Here is a 22,603-nt window from a genome sequence, read left to right as displayed (position 1 = left end):
TATATTGTTTATTGATGCATCCTAGCATATTTTTATTAGTTTCTTAAATTCAGCTATTTCTTGATGCTGAGATGCTGCTGAAACAACCAAAAGGAAGCAGGTTACCATAGCTAATATGTATTCACAGTTGCCATCAAACACAAAACGCTGTCCATCAAAGGTGGTGATGTGGCCTTCTCCATACAGATTACAGGTGGAGGAACACCTTGTTTTCTGAACACATTTCCATTTGCCTTTTGTGCAAGTGCTGGGAGTGAGAAGAGAAACCACATTCAGATTTCAAAGAAATGCTATCTTCACCTGCTTATTTTTATATACATCCACTTTTATTTGATAACATGTTCAACATGTTTAATTGACTTATGTACACTGAGACCAAGTTAATATAAGAACCATAATTAAAATTTATGGACTGCCTAGAAAATTAATTATTAATAAAAAAGAAACCTTTAATAATTTTTGTGCTTTTTTTTTTTTAATGAAAGAAATAGTATATTAAACCCATTTATTTTTGCTCTTGATTAGATCAGAAATCATTGCTCTGTGCAGTTTGGGGAGTGTTTTTTTATTATAATAATAGACTAGAAAGGGAATAAAGTACATTGAGAATGCTGCTAATGGGATGGGAATCTTTTTGGGGCTGGTTGCTTTTATCTACAGAAAAGAAGAAAGATTTGGCCCTCATCTTTATTTAAGTAGAGTTGTTAATAATACTTGACTTTATATAATTTTCAGTCACAGGCCCTATTGGACGCCTTTATTCTTGAACATAGATAAGGCAGATATTATCCCTGGTACAACAGCTCTTATCCATACATATGTTGTCAAATGTTAATCTTCTCTCTCTGTTAATCCCTGTAGTCTGTCGTGGTATTTCTTCCTTACAGTTGTTACCATTTCCTACTCTCCAGTCAGTTAAACATTTATTTTTATGTGACTGTGCACTTCAGTGAAACAGAGGATCAGCAATGAAAAACTGTCATTCTTACCAGATCTCACATTCTGTCTGGATTTGTTCACCTCTTCCATAAGCAAGGCCACCATATTCACATGGACACTCCTCAGCTGGCACACACCTGCCATCGAGGTTTTCATAGAGGCCATCAGCACAGACACAGCCTGATTCACACTTAGTGGGTATCTGGGAAGGCCAACAGATTGCAAAATAAAAATAAAAGAATGTGAGATGCATTTTATCCTGCATGTGAATGGTGTCAAGGGTGAACCCGTGCTAAGTTCTGTTTGGGCTTGATTCAGTTTTGTGCTGTTCCTTGTTGTCAGTTGAACTAGTTCCACTAAAGCTGTAACACAGATTTGTGGTTTGAGATGCTAAACATACCTAAAAACTGAAAAAATTGTCTTCTATCACTACCAGTCTTTCAGCAGTACAACAGGATATTCTTCATATCAAGAAAACTGATTACAATTCTTCCAATAAGTCTGTTTCCTTAATATAAGAAAACCCTATCAGGACAACACAGATCTTCACCTAACCCAGGTCTCCTGCATTCTGTGATCAATGGCAACAAAGAGTTGAGAAAAAATAGAAGAGGAAGCATAAACCCCATATTTCCACTGACATGGAGTCACAGCTTCTGGAGTACCTGAGCTAGAGATTATAGCCATGTAGTTAAGAATCCTTAATGGATTTTTATTCTAATAGAATTTCATTCATCAATTCATGCAATTAATTTATTTAATCACTTCTTAAATATATGTACAATTTTTGTGTCCACAGCCTGATATTTAACTGCATCACATTAAAAAAAAAATCCTGTAATTTCACTGGAATCAATGTAGTATAGTTCTAAGTAAAAACTAGAACATTCTACCTCTCTCCAAATGATAAATATCCCAGAGCTGTGAAACTCACACATTCAATTCCAGTAGCCAGCATCTGACAGGTAGGGGCACATGCAGCTCCATACTTGTTTTCTAAATTGTCAGAACATGAAATGTATTTCTTAGGAGCTTTGCAGTTTTCTAGGAAAAAGGAAGAAAAATTAACATTAGGGAGAAATTAACATAGAAGAGAACAGCAAAGTAGTAATTTTACAACATAAAGGACAAAAAATGTTTCTAAGTAAACAATATCAGACTCATACCTGCAGGATTTTGAGGTTTGCCTGCGCAACTTAGCCTCCCATTAACACAGTAGCTAGGAAGAAAAAGAAAAATAAATGGAAATCTCTTCTAAGAAAGAAGTTTTTATTTTTTTGCGAAATTGTTTTATTAAAAATGTTTCACTCATGTTATTACCTCGTTCCCATCCTTTGAAGTGGAATATGAGTCAGCTTGACTCTTCACTTTTTGTATTATACAGTAACATCAATTTGAAAGTGAATAGTAGCCTATTATCACTATTAACACTCATAGGCACTTGTCACTATGAGGATGGCCTATTAAGTTATTCCAGAATTTTGTATATAGCTAAGTGCTGTTGACAAAATCTCCTAGTAGGAATAATCAGATCTTAGCTATTATTTTTTAGTTTTCTCTGTAACATTTCCAAGCTGAAGGTAAGTAAAATGTTTTCTGTTTGGTTAAGAATATTTGTAGTTTAGAAAAGGGCAAAAAAGATGTCTTGAAAAATAAATTTATGCTATTAAAAATAAGGGAGACCATACTGGTTTGGGTTGGAATTGAGTTAATTTTCTTTGTAGCAGCTCAGTGGTGCTGAGTTTTGGATTTGTGACCAAAAGACTGTTGATAGCAAAATGCTGTTTTAGCTGAACTGTGTCCCAGCATTCCTCCTCCTCTTGCCAGGGAGGAGGCTGAGAAGCAAAGTATTTTCATTCTAAGTGAAAGCTGGGAGGGGACACAGCCAGGACAGCTGACTGCACTGACCAAAGAAAGATTCCATACTATACCACATCAAGCTCAGCAATAAAAGCTCAGGTAACGAAGGAAGAAGGAGGGATGTTCTGAGTTACAGCACTCGTCTTCCCAACAAATCACTATGCATGGCAAATTCACGCTTTCCTGGAAATGTCTGAATGGCTGCCTGCTGACAGGAAGTTTTGAATCAATTCCTTACTTAACTTTGATTGTTCATGCTGCTTTGCTTATTAAATAAGCCTTTTGCTTATTAATAATAAAGAAATATAGTAAACTGTCTATATCTCTACCCATAAGGTTGCTTGCTGCTGTCCTTCTGATTCTCCTCCACATCCTGCTGGAGTAAGCAGCTGTGTGGTGCTTGTCTGCTTAATGCAGTTGACCCTTGACAGAGACATGAAGACCCCTCATCTCCATTTTCAGTTTGTTCACCTTTAAACTTGACACACTTACCAGGTGATCCCACCAGTCATTGTTGACTGGTCAGGCAGGATGTACTTTCTGTCCTCTAAGTAGCAGGGACAATGAGATTTACGAACACACTCATTCTTGTGGTTCAGGTACATTCCTTTAGGACACTGGCAGCCTTCAATAGGAATATCAGTTGGATGGCATTCCAGGGCTCGGTTGGAGAGTGACAAGCATGTCCTGTCACATGCCTGAGTGTTGTAGCTGAATGTTTGATTGCCAGTGCAAGTAATGGCTATAAAACAAGACCAGAGTGTATGTTAAACTTCATTTACTCATTGTCTTCCTTGTGGAAGATAATGTCCTTTTGCTTATTATGTGCTGCTTATTTTGTGTCGTTTCAATGCTTCCTGTTGCTTCTCTTCCTGTGGATGTGGAGCTCCAGCAAAACATGTTGCAGACCAAGACTTAACAGCAAATTATGCAGCTGTTCAGAAGTTTCATGCAGGTAAAATACCTTACAACTTTTTTGTGAATCTTAGACTAATGCATAATTTAATAATGCAAAGGGAAGTTTAGCAGAAATATCAATGAATTTTTGAGTAACAGTGAAAGCTGTACCTATGTCGAAGTTGCAAAATAATAAAATCTGTAGTCAGTTTTCCCTAGTTCTTCCTCATTTTACAGGATAGCTTTATTTTTATGGCTATTCTGTACCTTAATTATCAAGTCCTGGAAGCATCTGCATACTCACCTTAAAGCATATGAACAATCTTTTTCATATAGTCTTGAAATAACAACCCTGTTGAGACAGGCACTAGAAGGGTATTCAACAGTTGGATATTTGTTACCCATTGCAGCTCTTCTTTCTGATCACTATTTCCTCATTATTCATCTGATGGCAGACCACTAAGAGGTACTCACTGCAATTGTCCATACTGCTCCTCCAGTTCTCAAGGATTAAACCCATGGAGCTACATGCTCGTGCATATGATCCCAGAGCAGAACAAATGTAAGGAAAAGTCTCTTCATAATTACAGGCCTGGTAGACACATCTCTGAAAACCAACACACAGAGAGTACTTTGTTACTGGGGACCAGACATTTGGAAGTGCTAAACCATGAAGGTATTTGAAAGACATGTGGACATGATATTTAGGGACATGGTGTAGTGGTGGACTTAGCATTGTTGTATTTATTCTTGGACTCAATGATCTCAAAAATCTTTCCCAACCAACATGATTCTATGCTGAATTACTAAGTCCTACAAGATACATATTACTGCATAACTAAAACTGATGGAGTATATCTGAGTAATTGATTGCTGATGTAAATAAAATATACTTAGTACCCTAAAAAATGCCTTTGTTTATTTGCTTCTCATTTTTAATATTCAAAATGTTTTATGTAGATTGGCATGTATATTAAACTCAGTTATGTACATGGTAAAATCAACACTTTGCACAGTTAATGTTGTTGTCATGGACAACTGAAGCATGAGCAAAAATATTTTCTGATTCACAGGAATGGGACTGGTGCCTGTGACCAAACAGACTTTCAGTGTGGTGGAGACATAATTTTGAAAGCCACACCTGTTCCTAAGCTTCTCTGCATTGCTGATTCAATGCGTGGGACACTGTATATGGGTCCAATCTGGTTTATATTTGGACTCCCTCTGTACAACATCCATCATAATAACTTCATACCTTGTAGAAAGGAATAGGGTTCACCACAGCATGGCATTTCTCAAACACTGTACCCTTCTTGGTCAGAATGGAGCAATGAGTCTCAGCAGATATTTCTAATGAAAGTAAACAATAAACATTAAAAAGGGAAAATTAGGGAGAAGAAATTAAAAAGGAAATTGAAAAAAAATTTGGTGTTTTGGGTGAACTTTTGGCAATGAAGCACTAACAATAGGACAACTTAACTTATTAGTTTTCAGACTATTCTTGTACAAGCAGCTCAGTAGAGTTTTTTTCTTTCTTACCTATTTTTTTTTTTTCCAAGACCAATAGCAATAGAGACTTGGGAAGACAAAACCTGGATTTCAGTCTCAGTACTGCTGAGCAAGCCTAAGACATTCGTGGACATTGCAGTTTCACTAGATGGATCAAACCCCTCTCATTCATCATCTCAATCCCAGATCTCTAGAATGGGATCTGATGAGCTTTCACTTGATGTGTATTCTAGAAAGCATAAATGGCTTGTTGGTGACTGAATTTGTGATATTCAATCCACTCAGTCTCTGTTTCTGTCCATCTCTCTCATTTCCCTGGTGTGGGCTTATGGAAGTGTTGGACAAAGCCAGTTGGAGAGATCAGTTACCACGGCATCATCTACTTACTGTTCAGTTGGCTCAAAGCACAAGGGTCAGTCTCTCTCTCTAAGGCAGGATGGCAATTTCCTGCCCTCCAGGAATCTACAAACAGGGAAGCTGTCCCTTCAGTGATATCCATGCTAGTCATGAAGTCGTCTGTAGTGTCTCCATTGTAATTGCCACACAGACCTGACAACATCAGAAATGCAAGGGATGGCAGAAATTAAAGAATGTGTGCACAATGGCCTATGTTTCATTCTATTACAGTGACACAATTGATTCAAAAGCTCTACATAGAGTGTCAATGACTAGTCAGGTCAAGTAGCCAGAGAATCTTGATTATGTACACGTTCAGTCACTGAGCCTCTGCCTCCTCAAGTTGAGTGTCAGCTTCTAATCAACGACAAAATCATAGAGAAGTTTTGTCTTATTTTAGAAAAAAGTGGTTTTAAATAAAGTAAAAGAGAAAGGCCATGAAACACTTTTGAAGTTGCATGTTTTCTTATGTATATTAAATGCATAATGACAAAGAATATGCATTTAGTCTTTTGTAAAAAGCCAAAACCTCTCCCATAATCAGAGTGCAAAATATGCTTGTGTGGCTAAGGTTGCTGTACAATAAACATCTGCATCTGGTGATTACCAGCTCAGAAGCTTTTAGATTTTTAGATTCATTGTGTTTACAGTGGTTGTGCACTACATTCAAAGAACTTTGTGCTCCAAGATACAGAGACCACACAGACTTATTTGTTGCTCCTTCATTGCATAGTATCGCACATATTGAAAAAGGCACACATAAAATAGAGAACAGCATTGTGTTATGCATGAAAAATGTAACACCTCTGGTTTCTTTTATTAATTTTAAAGTTATTAGTGAAAAACCAATTCAGCTTCCAATACATTTTTTTTCTTTGAATCTGGAGAAGAAAATTGATTTCCTAAAAGATGAATACCAAGTTATCAAAATTATACTCCCTACATTTTCTCCTTTGTAAGAGGACTTGTTTACTTACCTAGTGTCCTGCCTTTGAATTGTGATCCAACTTTCACGTAGGCCTGGAACACAGGTAATGTTTGAACTGCAAGTTCCAGCCCAAAGTTTGTATGCATCTGAATGTACATGGAGGACTGTCTGAAAACGGTGATGTCTCCTGAAGGAGCAAGCATGTTTAAAAATAGAGATGTTGGTGATACTGCAAGGTAACGATTTTAACACATATATAAATGTTCTAGCACTCTGTCTACAGCTCTTCTCCCACACACAACTCTCCACAGAGGAACAGATGCAGCAGGAGAGACTTTAACCTTCCTCTAAAACCCCTGGTATTAGCAATTGAAATATTGTGAAAGATGCTGGGCTGTGTAAAAACAGACATGTAATTTAATTTGGATATAACTTATATTCCCCCCCGCTTTTTTTTACCTGATCTGTAAGGCAACCGCTTGAGTTCATCATCATCAGTAAGGAGATCATTCTGAGAAATCACAATTTTGTCCTGTAAGAAGAGGACATGAAACCAGAAGTAACTATCTTTAAGATGATATTTATATGTTAAGTTAAACAACTGTACTGTCAATGATCTATGTAAAAGAAAAAATTAATTCAAGCATTTTCTCACACTCTAACATGCTGCTTTTAGCTTTCACTTTGAAAATACCTGTGTAACTTGATGTAATTGAGATCTTTACTGCGTATACCTGAACAGAAACATATTTTCAGTATTTATCCTCCATAATCTTTAATTTCAAGCTGCCAGCAATGACTTTGAGCACTTATTTTGCTAATCTAGCTGGGTAGAACCTGTGGAGGGGATACCTACCTTGGTAGATTGATAAATTATAGCACTAAGTGATGTCTCAGAATGAGAATAACCAGTCTTTTCATAAACAGCCATTAGGGTTCCATTGTGTGGCAGGCTGGAACTCTGGATGGAAACAGAAAAGAGAAGTAAAAAGAGAAGCCTATGCCAGTATAACAATGACTTGTAGAATAAATGTGTATCTGATTAAGTCCTCAGTTTGTATTCCAATAGGAAACCAAAGACTTATTAAAATATATCTATTACCTTCATAAGAACATAAGTGCAAACCCCATGGAATCGATATGGCCTCGAATCAAACGTGGTAACAAAGGAGCCTCCTTCCAGTGAACACCTTCCAGGGCAGGGCAAGTCTTTGCAGTTCCATTGACCCATCACACATTTACTGCAGAAAACAAGGAATTCTGTGCCAGGTTACTCTTTTCTTCATGCTCCAAAATCTCAGCTACTTCCTAGCAATGAAATATGTAGTTTTTATCACTTTTCTCTTTATGCTGTCTATGCTTTGATTTTGTCTACATATATCAGTTGAAGTTGCTCATCTTAATTTAATAAGTTGCTGAACTCCTGTATGGATTATCAGTAAACTTTCCTGAATCATGAAAGGAGCTGCCCTTTGAAAGATTAGGCAAAATTTTCCAATTGTCTAGTAAAGGTACCTTTTATTCTCTCATGGAAGAGAACTCACCAGGTCCTACAAGCTGCTTTCATTGTCTCACCAGGAGCATATGTTTTCCCATTCAGTGTACATGGACACTGGCTAATGTGAACACATGTCCGATTCTTTGAGATATCATCAAGAACAGTTCCTGCCAAAGAAGATAAACAAAACATTTTTCCCCATCCTCACTTAGCACTACAGTTATTATGGCTTGAGTGCTTTCTGAAATTAGCCTGAGAATGCTATTTTTGCACAGTGTCCGTACTTGGAGATGTAATATCTAGGAAATTTTCTCCTAATTAAAATGAAACTGAATATTCACAAGTGACAACAGCTTTTGACTACTTTGTCATATGTCAGTTGTCCTGTTTTGAAATGCAAATGATAGTAATAATCATAATTTCTGTAATGAGTTCATCTTGAATTATTTTAAAGGGAATTTACACAATTCCCATAATACTGCAGAAATCCTCTGAAGTATGCTACCTCTTCCTGATGCCTGATCAATGTATATTTAAGTAAAGAACTTTAAGCAGATGGTGTATCTTTATCCCATCACAAACCATGGTCTTGTGAGTAAAATGTATTCATAGCTCTGCTCTTGTAACCAACCATCTTTAAGGACCACAATTACTCAAGATTCCAGTTACATTATGTTACCTGAGAAAGAGCAGTTCTAGCAGCACAATGCCCTGAAATGCACAGCTAGTTCATTATTAAGCAGTCCATTCCACTTGACTGGATATGTGCAAAAAACATTTGTGTGATCCATTAAGAATATGATTAAATTATACCTTCTGGACAAAAGCAGCCATAGGTACAGTGACTGGAGCAGCTGTACTCCGGGTTGGAACAGGTTTTAATACATGGAGAACCACATTCCTCATAGATTTGGTTTGCAGAACATTTTCCCACAGCTGCAACAAACAGTGGGAGTGTTAGGAGTGTTAAGATTTTTAAAGTGTAAACAGAGAATATTTCATCTGCTACCTAGCCAGGAAAAGACCTTCTGCTTTCTGACACTAACATTCTTCTATCCTGCCTCAATATTAATTTCATCATTTGAGTATTCTTTGTTGCCATCATATATTCACTCTGGCTTTCTTTCATATTTCTTGCCCAAAAAATTGGAAACACTTTTTCAGAAGCTTGGAGAATGGCAAGCAGGCCATACTGCAGCCTAATGAAGTACCAAAAATCAGATTTTCTGTAGTACTTCAAGGTTTTACTTCCAATCAGTCCTTGTAAATAAGAAGGTTGAACATCTGAAAAAGGAGTACTGAAAATCATCTTTGAATAAAGGGAGCTATAGCAATCATTAGCATAAAGGTTCAAAGACTTCAGAGGCTATCTAAAAATGCTCTCTCTTCACTGGCTAATTTTCCAAGTACAGTAATAAGAAAACTGTTCTTAGAGCAAGCAGCCTCCTGTAGGAAGTTTGATAAGTTAAACAGTTTTCACTTGGTGGATGTTTATCTGTTTTATTGTCACTGATCTAGACATGGGAGCTATGTTTTGAGCTTCCTTCTTCTTTGAGGTTTCCCTGCTCTCCTTACAGTTTTATCAAAGACCACTGTTCTCTGTAGAAAATAATTTGTTTGATTAAAGACAGTAAAGACTTTTTAGAATATTCCAGTTATTATCATTATCTCTCTATTCAAGACACAGAAAAGTTAAGCACAGTCTCTCATGAATAAACCATTTGAACTTACAGCAGAAGTTTTCAGTTCTCCAGTTGAACACCATTTGGTGGGACATAGCACATTGCCTGGAATACTCTGACAGTGTAGAACAAGTGCAGTTGTTTTGTCCTGGCTCACTGCAGTCCTGCATATCAAGCTGGCAACGAATGACAAACCTATCCTTGGGCACACTGCAGGTTGGCGACACCAAATTAAGTAGCTGAGAGCAGATCATGGCCTAAATAAAAAGAGGAAGAAAACTGTTCTTGGTGGTGTTTCCCTTGTATGAAAACCACAGTGGGATAAACACTGCTAATTGTGATTTTCTTGTTGGTTTGTTTGCTTTTCCCCCTAGTTTAATAATACATATTTGACTTCAAATGTGTAGAAATTCACAGATAGAAGGGAATATAAATTCATTGTACAATAGAAAGAACTTGATATATCAAAATAATTCCATTTCTCATATTGAAAATTAAGTCACTTTCTGTACCATCAACTCCCTAAAAATGGATGAGAGCATTACACACAGGAAATGTGCTGTCTCATGGCAAACATGAGACAACATGTTCCATGAAAAACATCCCATTTTGTGAAGATCACAAAATTCATTCTTCTTTGAGCACACACTTGGTGCATTCCTGTTTACCTGCATGTTTGTGTTGCCTATCATGGTGCCTACTGCAGTGTAAGGTCTCAAAGGTTGTCAGGCACACTGATTTTCTTTTCATTTAGAACTCTATGTGATAGCAGTTGATGGTGATTGTCCCTGTTATCAGTGATGTTATCTAGCAAGATGTTTTAGGCATTGTAAATATCTTCAAATCTGTACAGCTTATAGTATCAAGTCTCCAGGTGTTAGAGAAAAAGTTCTTAAAATTTTTCACTGGTTTCCATTAATTTACTGTGATGACCTGCATGGAATTCCAGAAAACTCTGAGCTAAATGCTGATTTTTATGAGTGATTTAAATCTAGCCTTAAAAACATCTGTGGGATTTTATTAAAATGTAATTTAATGTAAAGAACTCCTTTTGTTTCTCATATCATGCTATACAGATATTGACTGTATCCATTTTCATGGAAGTGATTTTTATGAAACCATTGTCTCTCTGTTGTTGATTTCTGTCTTGCCCCCTGCTAAGAATCGTGCTGCAGAGAAGCCAAGAAGATCTTTCTTACATATTTTTTGTGAGGAACAGCAGAAATTGGTATCTCCTCAGACAGGCAGATCTCTGATGGATCATCCATTTTTTGTAGGGCAGCAAATTTATATGTATCCAGCAATTTACCTGGAAATGAAAGGGTTATAATTTGTCAGGGAAAAGATTGCATTGATTTGTTTACTTGTTGCTGTGGTGTAGCAAAACTCAGATTTTACTCTTTGACTGTTAAATGTTCTACTAGTTAATTTTCCCAATGATAACAACTGCCTCTTGTGGAAGTCAGGAGAGTGTGATCCTTACCACCTGTTTGTAAAAGATAAGGGTCCTTATCACTTGTGTGAGGAACCCATTATATTATGCTCATGGCAGATAACAGAGTGTAGCATAATCGTATGAAGTATGTTGGTGCTCCATTGAACTGCTTTACTCAATTCTGGAACACAGCAATGCTATCATAGTATTCAGTTTTCACCTTGACTCACTTTAGCTCTCTTTCTGTCTCAAATGTCACTTACCTTCACGCACAAATTCATTCAATTCATAACCATCATAGTTCCCACACATTCCACATGTTTTCCCCATGTATTTTTTTTCAGCCAAAACCTAAAATAAAATACAACAAAACATTTTAAAGGGTCACCCTAAGTAAAATTATCTATACAGCAATTACTTTCTCAAACAAATTCAGTTCAAGCACCCAATTAAAAGTGATTTTTCTCATTAATTTCAGTGAGTTTTTTGAAGGAAGAATTTTGTAAGCAGTGAAGTCTTTTCCTAATAGGCAAATCATGATTTTTTAAAATTAGTATTTAATAAAAAGGATAAGATTTGAAGACACAGGGAATTGAGGGGGGATAACAATCTAAGGAGCCAGGGAAAAAAGAAAATAATGCTGAAGCCTTCCTAATATCTTTGTTGACAGAGTACAAATTTCAATTTCTTAAGAAATTAAGGTTACAGGAAGAACATTTATTTTCAGAAGAAGGTTATTCAGTTGTCTATTATTCTAGAGACTAATATGGTAGTATTACTACTGACTATAAACAATGAATTATTATGAAAATCGTAGGTCAGAGAAATAAAACCATAATCTTTGTATAGTCAGAGTAACCCATCAGAGTAGCATTTTCTCTTATATATGTGATAATAATAAATCTGCTGATGTATCTCCCAGACAATTTACTACATCTCCTTGTTTTACCAAACAATCAATTTAGAATTCAGTCTCTTTTGTGACAATAATATCAGAGGTCTCACTGAGAAAATGTATTTGGGATTTTGAAGGGAATACCTGAAAAGATTCAGAAATAGGAAAGAAAAAAATAAACTGGTAGAAGCATTCAATATTTGAAACCAAAAGTTGTCCCAGGGAAACTCAATAAAAAAGACTAAACTATGCCATACAATATTAAGTTCAACACAACTTGAAATAACATTTCTTAAGAAAAACATTGCAGCTGCTGGAATACCCCAAGGAAAGATTAAAATGTGTGAAAGTATCCACAAATCTCAGCACTGGTGCCTTTAGCTAACTACCAATGCTGCAAGTGAAAGCAAAGCTGTTTATTTCAAGAATAAGAAATAGGAAAATAATAAATATCAAAATAGTAAATACATGCAAAAGCACCCATTAAGTTCAGAGAGTTCTTGCCATTCCAGTAAATCACGGAGAATTTTCTTCTCTGCTGTATAAGAATTTACTAACCATGAGGTAGTCATCATTGTTCCACATGACCACCAGTTCCATCTCCATCAGCTTGGCTACCAGACGGATGTTGCGTCCGTAAGGTGCTATTTGGATTCCGTTGCTGGTGTAAGGCAACTGAATGACACTGAAATGAGGTGAGAAGAGAAACCAACCTCATAGCAAGATTATGCAGATAGTGGTTATTTATTTTGGATACGATACACACCCAGTCTGAGTACTTGCAGCAACATGAAACAGAATATTTTTCCTTTTTACTAAGACATTTCAAAACATGTGAAAGTTTTTGTTGATTGAAAATCCACATGAGCAGTTTCATAGAAAGATCACCAAAAGTGGGCTGCATAGTGATTCTACTACTGACAATGTTTGGACAAGACTTGGCATCTTCACTTGGTTTCATTTTATTAGAGCATAGTTATGTTTCAAGAACCATTAAGTTGGTATGAAACTAATGTTGATTATCCCAAGGAGAGTCTATGGAGTTTTAATATAAGAATTATGACTGAAAACTGACAAGATCAGAGAAACCTATTAAGAAAATGTTATAGAGTGTGAGTGCTTGATGGGAAGCAAAGGAAGTAGAGTCCAGTTAGGTGTGTTACCTTTAGTAATTTGTTAATTTATTTTAGTCACAAGCAGTCATCAGTGCACCTGCTACACAAGTCCCTGCACCTGCTATATAACACCCTGCCTTCTCTAAACACTATACACCCCATTCATCTTCTCGAAACCCTCCACACCCCATTCATGGCAGAATCTTACCCAACACTCCTGACAGAAATGCTGCCTTTCTCAACCATGACAACAGAAGGGCCAAGCTCAATAATGATCCTTGCAATTTTTTTGTCTAGCCCACGACGGAACTGGATGTTGAAGTCTGGGCTGGTCTCATCACATACAGTTGCAAAGATGTAATTGCAAGTCCCAGTGAAGTCATATTGGTATTTATCAAAGGTTGAAAAATGCCCTCCTCCCCAGGTAGAACAGGAATCTTTGCTCAAAACTATAAATGAGAAAGAAAGATGGTTAGTTGCAAAGATGTAGTTGCAAGTCCCAGTGAAGTCATATTGGTATTTATCAAAGGTTAAAAAATGCCCTCCTCCCCAGGTAGAACAGGAATCTTTGCTCAAAACTATAAAAGAGAAAGAAAGATGGATTTAGCATATTTGCTCATTCTTCCAATTAGCAATTCAAATATAAATTCTAGGACAAGTTATTAAGCTTCTGCTTAATTCTGTAAACAATATTCTAGCCCTCTGTTTGTTTTTTTTATTTTTTTGTTATCTCAAAATTTTATCTCAAGTCAGAAAGTGAAACAATATTAGGAGTGAGAGCAATATTCTCATTTAGTGTAAGCAGAGGAGAATTCCCTAACTTCCTAGCTTGGGAAAAGCCTTTTCAACTTCTATGGGTAATATAGAGATTTCATTTCTTATTTCCGTCTGCTAGATCTGTTTGCAAAGGTGACAGCTTGCTACTGGACAGAGCTTTAACATCTCAGACACAGATTTTACCAAGCTGTACTTGGCATTACTGTATCATGATTAACTGCACAGTCAAATCACTAGATATCCAAAGACAGTCTTCAAAGCCCAACTTGTAATTTCACACTCCTCAGCTGTGTATTCGTGTGACAAAGTTCCAGCCATTTTTATAAATATTCAGATTGTTTTAATCAATTTTCATCTTTAAGAAGTAGTCTGGAAAGTTCATCTGAATAGACAGATTTTTTTAATGTGGAAATGAGTAAAAAAAAAAAAAAAAAAAAAGAGAGATACAACTCCAGCGCCTGCTGTAAGATATTTCTGCACCTAGTTATAGCATTTGAACAGTCCCTCTGAAGCTGATAATTTTATTGAAGTACCTCAAATCATGTCCTCAGTTCTGTATTTCCAGACTTAGATTGTTAATTTCATTTTTTAATTATTTTTGCTTATGGCATCATATGAAGCTCAGGTATCTTAGTATATATCTTAGAGTTACAAAGTATCAGACAAGTTTATCAAAGTCTACATGCAATTTACATTTATTGTTTTAAAGCCAAAATATCTCTTTTAACTGTGAAGGAGAGATCAAATAACTGTAGAATGCTAGTGGTTTTATCCAGGTCATGCAGAAAATACTGTTTCCCAATGAGCAGTTACCTGTTGGCAAAAAGTACTCCTCTTCCACACTTCTGTTCTGTCCTGAAGGTCTGACTGGAAAATAGGAATTGGCTGATTGTTATAATTGATCCTTCATTCCCAAGTCCAGGTAGTTGAATATACTATGCCTGAGTGATACTGACCACCAAACCCCAGAGTGTGCCAAGGAATGATTACCCAGGGCTGCACAATGGTCAGAGTGCAAGAGGTGCCCCTTTCAATAAACACAGGAGCACGGTCACTGTATTTGTTTTTATTTAAATCTTATCAAAGAAAAATAACAAATGGGAATGTCAACAACTCAAGGAAGTTTAAATACAGATTATGCATTTGTCTTTTGAGTTCAGCTTTTGCTAAATAATATCTAGGGATTTTCTTTTAATTAGTCTGTATCCATGTTCTACTGTTTCTCTTGTTGTAAGAACAGACAGCAGACAGAGATGAGTTCCTGAATATTTGAGAATTTTTCGTCAGATTAAAAGTCTTTCATCTATTTTTACTTTAAGGATGAACTTCATGTAGCTTCTCTATGCTTAAACTGAATGAGAATTCTCCTAATTCAAGCCACTCTCAGTTTCTTCCACCTAAATAAATGCTTCTTATAATAAATTTTCATTTTATATAATTATTTTTGTTCTACACCTCCACATTTTCCCCAAACTGGTTAAAGAATTTCATTCAGCCACTGGAATACAACAAGCTTTGGAGTACAGAGAATGGATTTCTAATGGTATTGCAGAAGCAAAGCATGATATTTTAGTGTGAAAACACTAAAAATATTAATTACCAGGAAGATTGGCTGTAAATAAAATAGGATAGAAAAATATTCCTATCAGAATATTAGGACTGATATCCTTACTTATTTTAGAAAGATATTGTGAAAATTTTGTGTTTTCAGAAGGGCTATAACCTTCTTAATCCCATAGCATAGGAGCATCATGTCCTGTAAAATATATCATGTTAGCATGATGACATTCATTCCTTCTTGCCATGGACATGGAAAACGAAATGACTATTGAATGAACTTCAAATTTAGAAGTCAGTGCCTCACATTTCTTCAGATAAGGACATGTGAGAAAGTGTGTTGGTTCTGCCTAAGGGTTGATATAGCTCTGTATTTTATTTCTAGCAGTGACCATTAACAGCCTGCCCAAGGGAAGACTACCATCAGATCAGGCATATATACTTCCACAGATACTTCTCAGCCTCCAATTATTTTCAGTTCAGGGAATTCTGTGAGGCTATTGAGCTTTTTCTGCTTACCCCTCCCTTGTGCTCTGGCTTGCAAGTCCTTGTCAACCATCATTTTGAACAGAACCTAAATTTCTTTATAACAGAAAATTCCGCAATAACTACAGTCAAAATTTACAATTAAAGTTTAATTATGAGTTAACGTTTTAAGGATAACCTGCCTTTCCAACTATACTTCTAATATCTAATATTTTAAATATTTTAAAGCTATAATATGCTAATTTTGTTTTGTTCTTGCATTGTTTTATACAAGTCAGATAGTAGTAGTACCTCACTATTTATATTTCTCAGACTCAGAAGGACTAGCACAAATTTACAGTAAGTAGGTGGCTGGAGTTAATTTTGCATACAGATTTGGATGGATCACAGAAGTAATTCTTTGGAATTAAGGGAAAACTGCTGGTAAACTACTAGAAGTGTGACAGCAGCTGGCACAGCTGAACACTGAAGCAGAGATCTGTCCTACTCTGACCCCACTCTAGCAGCTGGCTATAAAGATGAAGAAGTATTCCACACTCTGCCCATTTGCATATAAGTTTGTTTTAACCTGAAATCTTATCTATGTGAAGAATGAGCTTTATTTATTTTCCTGGATTTTGCAATATCAAAAGAATCCATATCCTAAATTTTTAGATACTATTTGGTAGCAATATGTAGGAATAAAAATCAACATACCACGCAAATTACCCCAATAGCATATGTCTAAGTGTGGAAGGCTATTAAACTGTTCATAGTTTCTATCCTTAGGTATCAAAACCTCAGCATGGCACACTAAAGCACTTTCCATTTAGTTTAAAACTTACCACAGTGAGACAACACATTTGACAATCTTTTTACATGCAAAGTCTTCTTTCGGAATTTCTAAAATTTAATGCTTCAAAACATATGGTCCTTGAGGCAAAGATTTATTTTTATTATGTGGTTTGTACAGTGCCTTCTGCAATATGGACTTGATACTGAATAGAATTGTCACTCACACTTAAATGCAAACATTAAAAACTAGGTCAGACACTTACTTCTTTGCAGAGATTCTTTCGGGTTTTGGAGAAGAATGGGGGACCAATAATTTCCTTCAAAAGCTGTGAAAGGAAAAAGACAACACAATGAATTTATCCTCTGAGCAAAAGAAGTTGGATATTTGTATATTTATTTTATTTTTAAGCATGCTGCAAGTCAAAGCAGGGTCAGCACATATGAATTATGCTCTGTCACACAAATATGAATGACAATTATCATGGAAAATCACATAATTCCTATTACATAATTAGGTAATAGAAAATTCTTCTGCACTGGACAAATGTTTCCAAAATTTGCCAGAAATCCTATGCAATATGAGAGCTCCTACACTTCATACTAAAATCCTATGTTCCTGTTTAAAAAAGGGGCATAAATCTTTCCTCATGTTTTTGAGTTCTTGTTTCACCATCTGGGTAGTAGTGGAAGAAATAGCCAAAAGTGTGAAAATATGGGGAAAATATTGTCCTGTGTGTTGTTCACAAGAACTGTGGGATCTGGAGCTGAAGAGCAGGAACTCCCCAGGCGTAGTTGCTGCTTTTGTTAAGGCTCACATTAAGGCAGAATGATGTAAGCTGTCACCTGCTCCCTTCCACGCTCCTCTTCACAAAGCTGGGTTTCCTTAGAAGAAGCCAAGGAACGTTTAACAAATGCTGAGTTCAGTGTGGTTCCTTTTCCATGTCAAACACAGACCTGCTGCATTGAGCACAACTGCTCCACTTTCTCACACATACCCAAAGGCTGTTTAACCCACCATTTTCCTCCAGCACTGCTGAAGTGAGCCCTCAGGCTCAATAGCTGGGTGGTAAAAGCCTAAACAAGATACAGGAATAAAGACCTGAGGTGCTTCAGAAATGTGCTACTCCAATTTAAATTTTCTCATATCTGCTGTTTCCTAGATAGCAGGAGCAAGTGTCTTGTAGAACCCATTTAATCCTCTATTACATGTTTAGGATATTTTGCAACATAGAAAATGTTGTGGCAGAAGGTTTCTTCCATCAAATAAGCCAGGCCAAATCCACATAAATATCTATATATACACTACAGCTCTGCAGGGTGCTGTTGCTTCCTTGGATACTGCAGCAAGTGGAAGCCTCCAGGGAGCTCACCAGCTGTAGCAGACTCTCAGCCAATTCCATGCTGTGCTGTGAAGGTGAGGTAGTATTTGCCACGTGCTACCTCAAGGGCTACAGGAGAACAGGTGAGTCTCTGCCTTTTATGTAAGGCTAGGTTAAAGCACAAAAGGGAATTTTGGAACTGAGTGTTTCAGCACATCATTTTTCTATGGAGCTCAGATCCAGACATCTCCAATATTCCCATCAGTCTACACCTCAATTCTTCTATGAAACTGTACTTGCTGTAAGAAGATGTTATCTGGATAAACTAATGTAATTTTTTAAGAGCTAAAATGCTATACAGGTAGAATTGTATACAATGAATATTTAGGCATAAGGTAAATAAATCAAGGATATAAATTCAGTGTCAGAAGTGCTCCCATCCTAATTGTTCTAATAGCTTAAAATGGCATTTATCTCAGCCACTCCCAAGTTGTCTGACACACTCATCACAAAATCATTCTAATCCTGCTCACGCTGCCTTGCTGTCTAGAACTGGTCAGCGCTGGCCAATAATTGTTTGAGATTCTGCCAGTGTTTTAGAAAATCTCCATGGTTGGCCTACAACTCAGCAGGCATTTCCAAAATCCAGCATGCTCCTTCCAAGTTCCTAGTGAACCGTGCATCACAGTAAGTTCACCACAAGAGGAACGGTCAGTTTGTGGCTTTCAAGCTAACACTCTTCATGCCCAGAGCTGCTACTGCCTTTTTCAAATGCCTGGATTTTGATACCTGCATTTGTTCAATAATCTATTCTTGTTGGCTTTGCAGTTTTCCAATCATTACAGTTTAATCCTAAACTTCAAACACTGTATGAAAGGGATTTAGAAGTGTGTAAAAGGTGCCTTCCAGTGATACTAGATTTGCAGGAATTAAATATATGCCTAAATACATAACTTCAAGTCAGATCTATCTAGAGAGCTTGATGTAAAGCAAAATGTCTAATGGACAAATATTTTACGTTAGAACAGACAAATCAGTTTTAAAAGTTTGTTTGGTAGCTTTTCAAACTCAAGAATCTAAGCACTGCAAACAAAATTTAACATGTACTTCAGGTATGGTGAAGATTGAAAATAACTATGGATATGAAATCCATTTTAACTTTTTGCCCAAAGACTAGCTAATAAAACAAATACAGAGCCATCTGCTATCTGCCAATCAGTCTATATCCTGGCAGATCAAACTATTATACTAATTACAGTACAGTAATTATTCTCAGGATGTACCTTCTTTTTCTCACACTTAACTCTGAAGAGAATAGTTAAACTTTCCTGGCAACACTATCAACCAGAACCACACAAAATAGAAGATTGTACAGATGTAGCAAGTACTATGGCTATGCAGAAGTCGTATTTTATCATTTTAGATTTTTTCATTTAAAAAGCTGTCCTAGTGTTAAATAAGATTTCTAAAGTACTGAAATCTTCCTTTCTGACATTTTACCATTACTACAAGTGTTCTGTTTTCCTTTGAGAAATGACATTAAATACTTATTTATTTTGAATTATCTCAGTAGAACTTTAACCAGAGTTTCACTTCTCTTGGATAAAGGAAGGTTTTACTTCCAATTCCCACTCTTCTCCAGCTGGCCAACTTCCTTGAGAATGATATCTGTTGAAGTGCAATTTCGGTGTGGCCAGCCTGTCTAGTTCATGGCAGCAGTACAAACCAGGGAACATAACTTACTATGAAGAAATAAGTAAATTTGTTCCTATACTCTGGTTACTATGAAATATCCCTATGGGAAAATATAATTTTATGTTGCAATGGCTTCAATCAAAGTATTTCACATCAGATAAACTAATGAAAACAAAGCATTTAAATGAAATCTTTGTACTTCCAACTTGCAGAAATAATTTAAAATCTCTGTTTTGTAAAGGGTTAATTTTCCTCTTCTAATTGGAGACAAACAGAAATGTTGAAAATTGAGATGTTCTAGAAAGGACAAGAGCTTTCAAACAAATTATAGAAGCCTAAAATTAAACTTAACACTGTGGATACTGGTAGAGCTGTAGCTGTAATATGAGTTATCATTTTCACATGTTCATCATGACTTCTCTTCAGTATGAAATTTTTACCTTTTGTCTTGCAAACATAGATATGTGAACAGCATAAATCAAGGTGACTTCCTAGTTACATACTTCATAAGAAAAATTATGACTCTACACAAACCTCTCGAAAGGATCCATGCAGTTTTGATTATTGAAATAGCTAAAGGGATGAAGCCTCGATTTAATCAATGAATCAGCACCTCTTATTAAGAAAAGGCTAGAACTAAGAGTTTTAATCAGGTTTCAAACTTCTGTAGATTTTTTTTTTTTTTACTGAAGCGTGTTTACTGATTTTCTTTTTATCACTTTCCACCAGATTACACATCAAATAATCAAATATATGTCCTTGCAATCAATATTTACATTTCTACCTAGAGACAGACTCAAGCTACAGAATTCAAATGCAGATCCATAAAGAAGAGAATTAAATCCTGGCTTTGGTCTGACTCATTCTAAGGAAACAACACTTGGATCTAGAGTTCAAAGCAATGAGTGCCTGCATGTTGTCCAATTTAAAAATGTACAAATCAACATCCAGAAATTGCCTGACTGCAAATCTTTCTTTGACAGAATGAAATCTGTTTGTTTGCACAGTCTCCAATCTTGTGAGGCATTCCAAGGACCTGAAATATTGACACATCCCAAAGGAGATAACTGCTCTGTAAGAATTTTCTAGATCCTGCTTCTAGTGTTTTTATCTTTAAATTCCTTTGTAGAAAAAGTTCTGATTTAGGATTGCCAAGTTTACATATAAAGCTTGTGGCTGTGTAAGTGTCTACAACAATTTTCTATTTGATTGAAAGTATTTATTTCAATACATCTATTATCTAAAACAGGAAGTCATGTAGATGAAGATTTTGCTCTTGCAGGCAGCAAAACAAGGTTAGAACCCACATTCTGGTACTTGACTTGATATTGGTTACAATGGTGCTAATACGGTAAATGGAGTTACACCTGATTTATAACAATAGAGCTGAGGTTAGAAATTGGCTCTGAGAGTCTACTAAAGGGTTGAGTTGCTCATATTTTAATTATTTTCATGCTACAGTTTAAGTCATTGATTTAAGAGCAATAAATGTCCCCATGTAATTTGAACTACATGATTCATTAAATGTAGCAAACACAATACAGAAGAAATAAATTTAACTTTGTTTAACCTAAAGCAAGTGAAGTATGCTTTTTAGCAGCTTGAAATCTTTTATTGAAATTCTAACTGTAATAAATGATAATTAAAGATAATATACAGAAGAGATTAAAAAAAAATCTTAAGCCATGCCAAACCATAGCAAAAAAGGCTTACTCTCAAAAAATCCACTGGTAACAGCACAGGAAGAATAATGAATAAGGTGGCCAAGTAGCTACAGAGCCAATGAACTTACCTATGAAATCGTCTTTCAGAAATTACACACTCATCTGGTATACAGGTGGGTTGGATCAAAAAAGTAAGACAGACTTCTTAGAAAGACCAATGGATTGTACTGAATAATATATGGAGGAATATACCAAAGTCATGTAAAATTTTTAGACTAGAACCATTTGCCTGTTTTCTAGCATGGGATTCTGTCTATCACATCATTTTTCAAAAAAGAAATGCCATCACATAGCTCATAATTAATGCTTTTTGCAGTTCACATAACAAAGAAAAATGATTTTGATTATCACTCTACACAGAAGATATACAGTATATCTGCAATGTCTTCTCTAGGACACCAGATCATGAACACCTGAAAGATGAAGGCACTTGGCAACTCGGAAACAAACAAAAGTCCATTAAAAATATTCCCTGTAACTAGGGAATGAGTTTTAGGGAAGGATCCAACAAAGCAGTAACCAAGATTCTGAAACAGTGAAGAATGAATTATTTTATTCCAGTCATGTATTTATTAAAGAACCTGTTGTGTTTTAAGATGAAGCAAAAAAGAAGAAAATGTGTAAACTGAATTCTGCAGTTTGTGGGAAAGGAAAAAAAAACCCTGAACCTTAGATGATGTCATACTACAATTTTCCTTCAAGCCATGTACCAAGAGGAGCCCAGGCACCTTGGACTTACCGGCAGAGTGCAGGAAACTGCAGAAGATGAGCAGTACCAGTGTTGGGAGCATGATGCACGCCCTGCCTGGGCAGTGTTCTCAGTGCTCCCCTCCGTTCCAAGCGGGCAGTGCCAATGCTGTCACCTTCTACACTGCCCTCTTCAAGCTTGGATGCTTTATATATAGAATTGCAATGCCCTCCCTCATTCCCACAGCTTGCAGAAATTGTAACAGCAGAGTACCCGCCAAACAGGATCTCCTCTTTATCAAGTTCAACACACCTAAAAGCCACTTAGAAAAAGAAGAAAAAAGAAAATGCAAACCCCCTCCAGTTCATTATCATTCTTACAAGGTTTTTGTAATGGCTTCTATTTGTAGCAGCTCAAACACTTTTACCT

At 36.2% G+C, this 22,603-nt stretch overlaps 1 protein-coding gene across 1 annotated transcript; it reads right to left on the bottom strand.

The window, feature by feature from the left end:
* Window positions 1-10: 10 nt before the first annotated feature.
* On the bottom strand, window positions 11-16,050 carry LOC110484481 (mucin-6). Its single transcript, XM_085582385.1, has 20 exons — window positions 16,008-16,050; window positions 13,363-13,732; window positions 12,598-12,724; window positions 11,408-11,495; window positions 10,909-11,018; window positions 9,759-9,966; window positions 8,841-8,963; window positions 8,074-8,194; window positions 7,632-7,770; window positions 7,386-7,490; window positions 6,989-7,061; window positions 6,579-6,716; window positions 5,593-5,754; window positions 4,952-5,046; window positions 4,171-4,303; window positions 3,292-3,541; window positions 2,106-2,158; window positions 1,874-1,983; window positions 990-1,141; window positions 11-247 (listed from the first exon to the last, which is right to left on the bottom strand). The coding sequence occupies exons 1-20, from the start codon at window positions 16,048-16,050 to the stop codon at window positions 22-24; spliced, it is 2,826 nt and encodes a 941-aa protein (XP_085438511.1). The 3' UTR covers window positions 11-21.
* Window positions 16,051-22,603: the final 6,553 nt, after the last annotated feature.

The sequence above is a fragment of the Lonchura striata genome, chromosome 5 (assembly GCF_050655825.1).
Source record: "Lonchura striata isolate lonStrDom1 chromosome 5, ASM5065582v1, whole genome shotgun sequence".
NCBI classification, from domain to species: domain Eukaryota; kingdom Metazoa; phylum Chordata; class Aves; order Passeriformes; family Estrildidae; genus Lonchura; species Lonchura striata.
The sequence above is the reverse complement of the archived record's forward strand: the minus strand, read 5'-3'. Positions and strand labels throughout refer to the sequence as shown.

Coding starts and splice junctions, on each gene's coding strand:
- LOC110484481 (XM_085582385.1), bottom strand. CDS start 16,050: ATGATGGTTGACAAGGACTTGCAAGCCAGAGCACAAGGGAGGG. Junction 8,195..8,840: donor TGGCTGCTTTTGTCCAGAAG/GTATAATTTAAT, acceptor CTTCTTTGGCAG/GAACTGTTCTTGATGATATC. Junction 7,771..8,073: donor AAAGCAGCTTGTAGGACCTG/GTGAGTTCTCTT, acceptor TGTTTTCTGCAG/TAAATGTGTGATGGGTCAAT.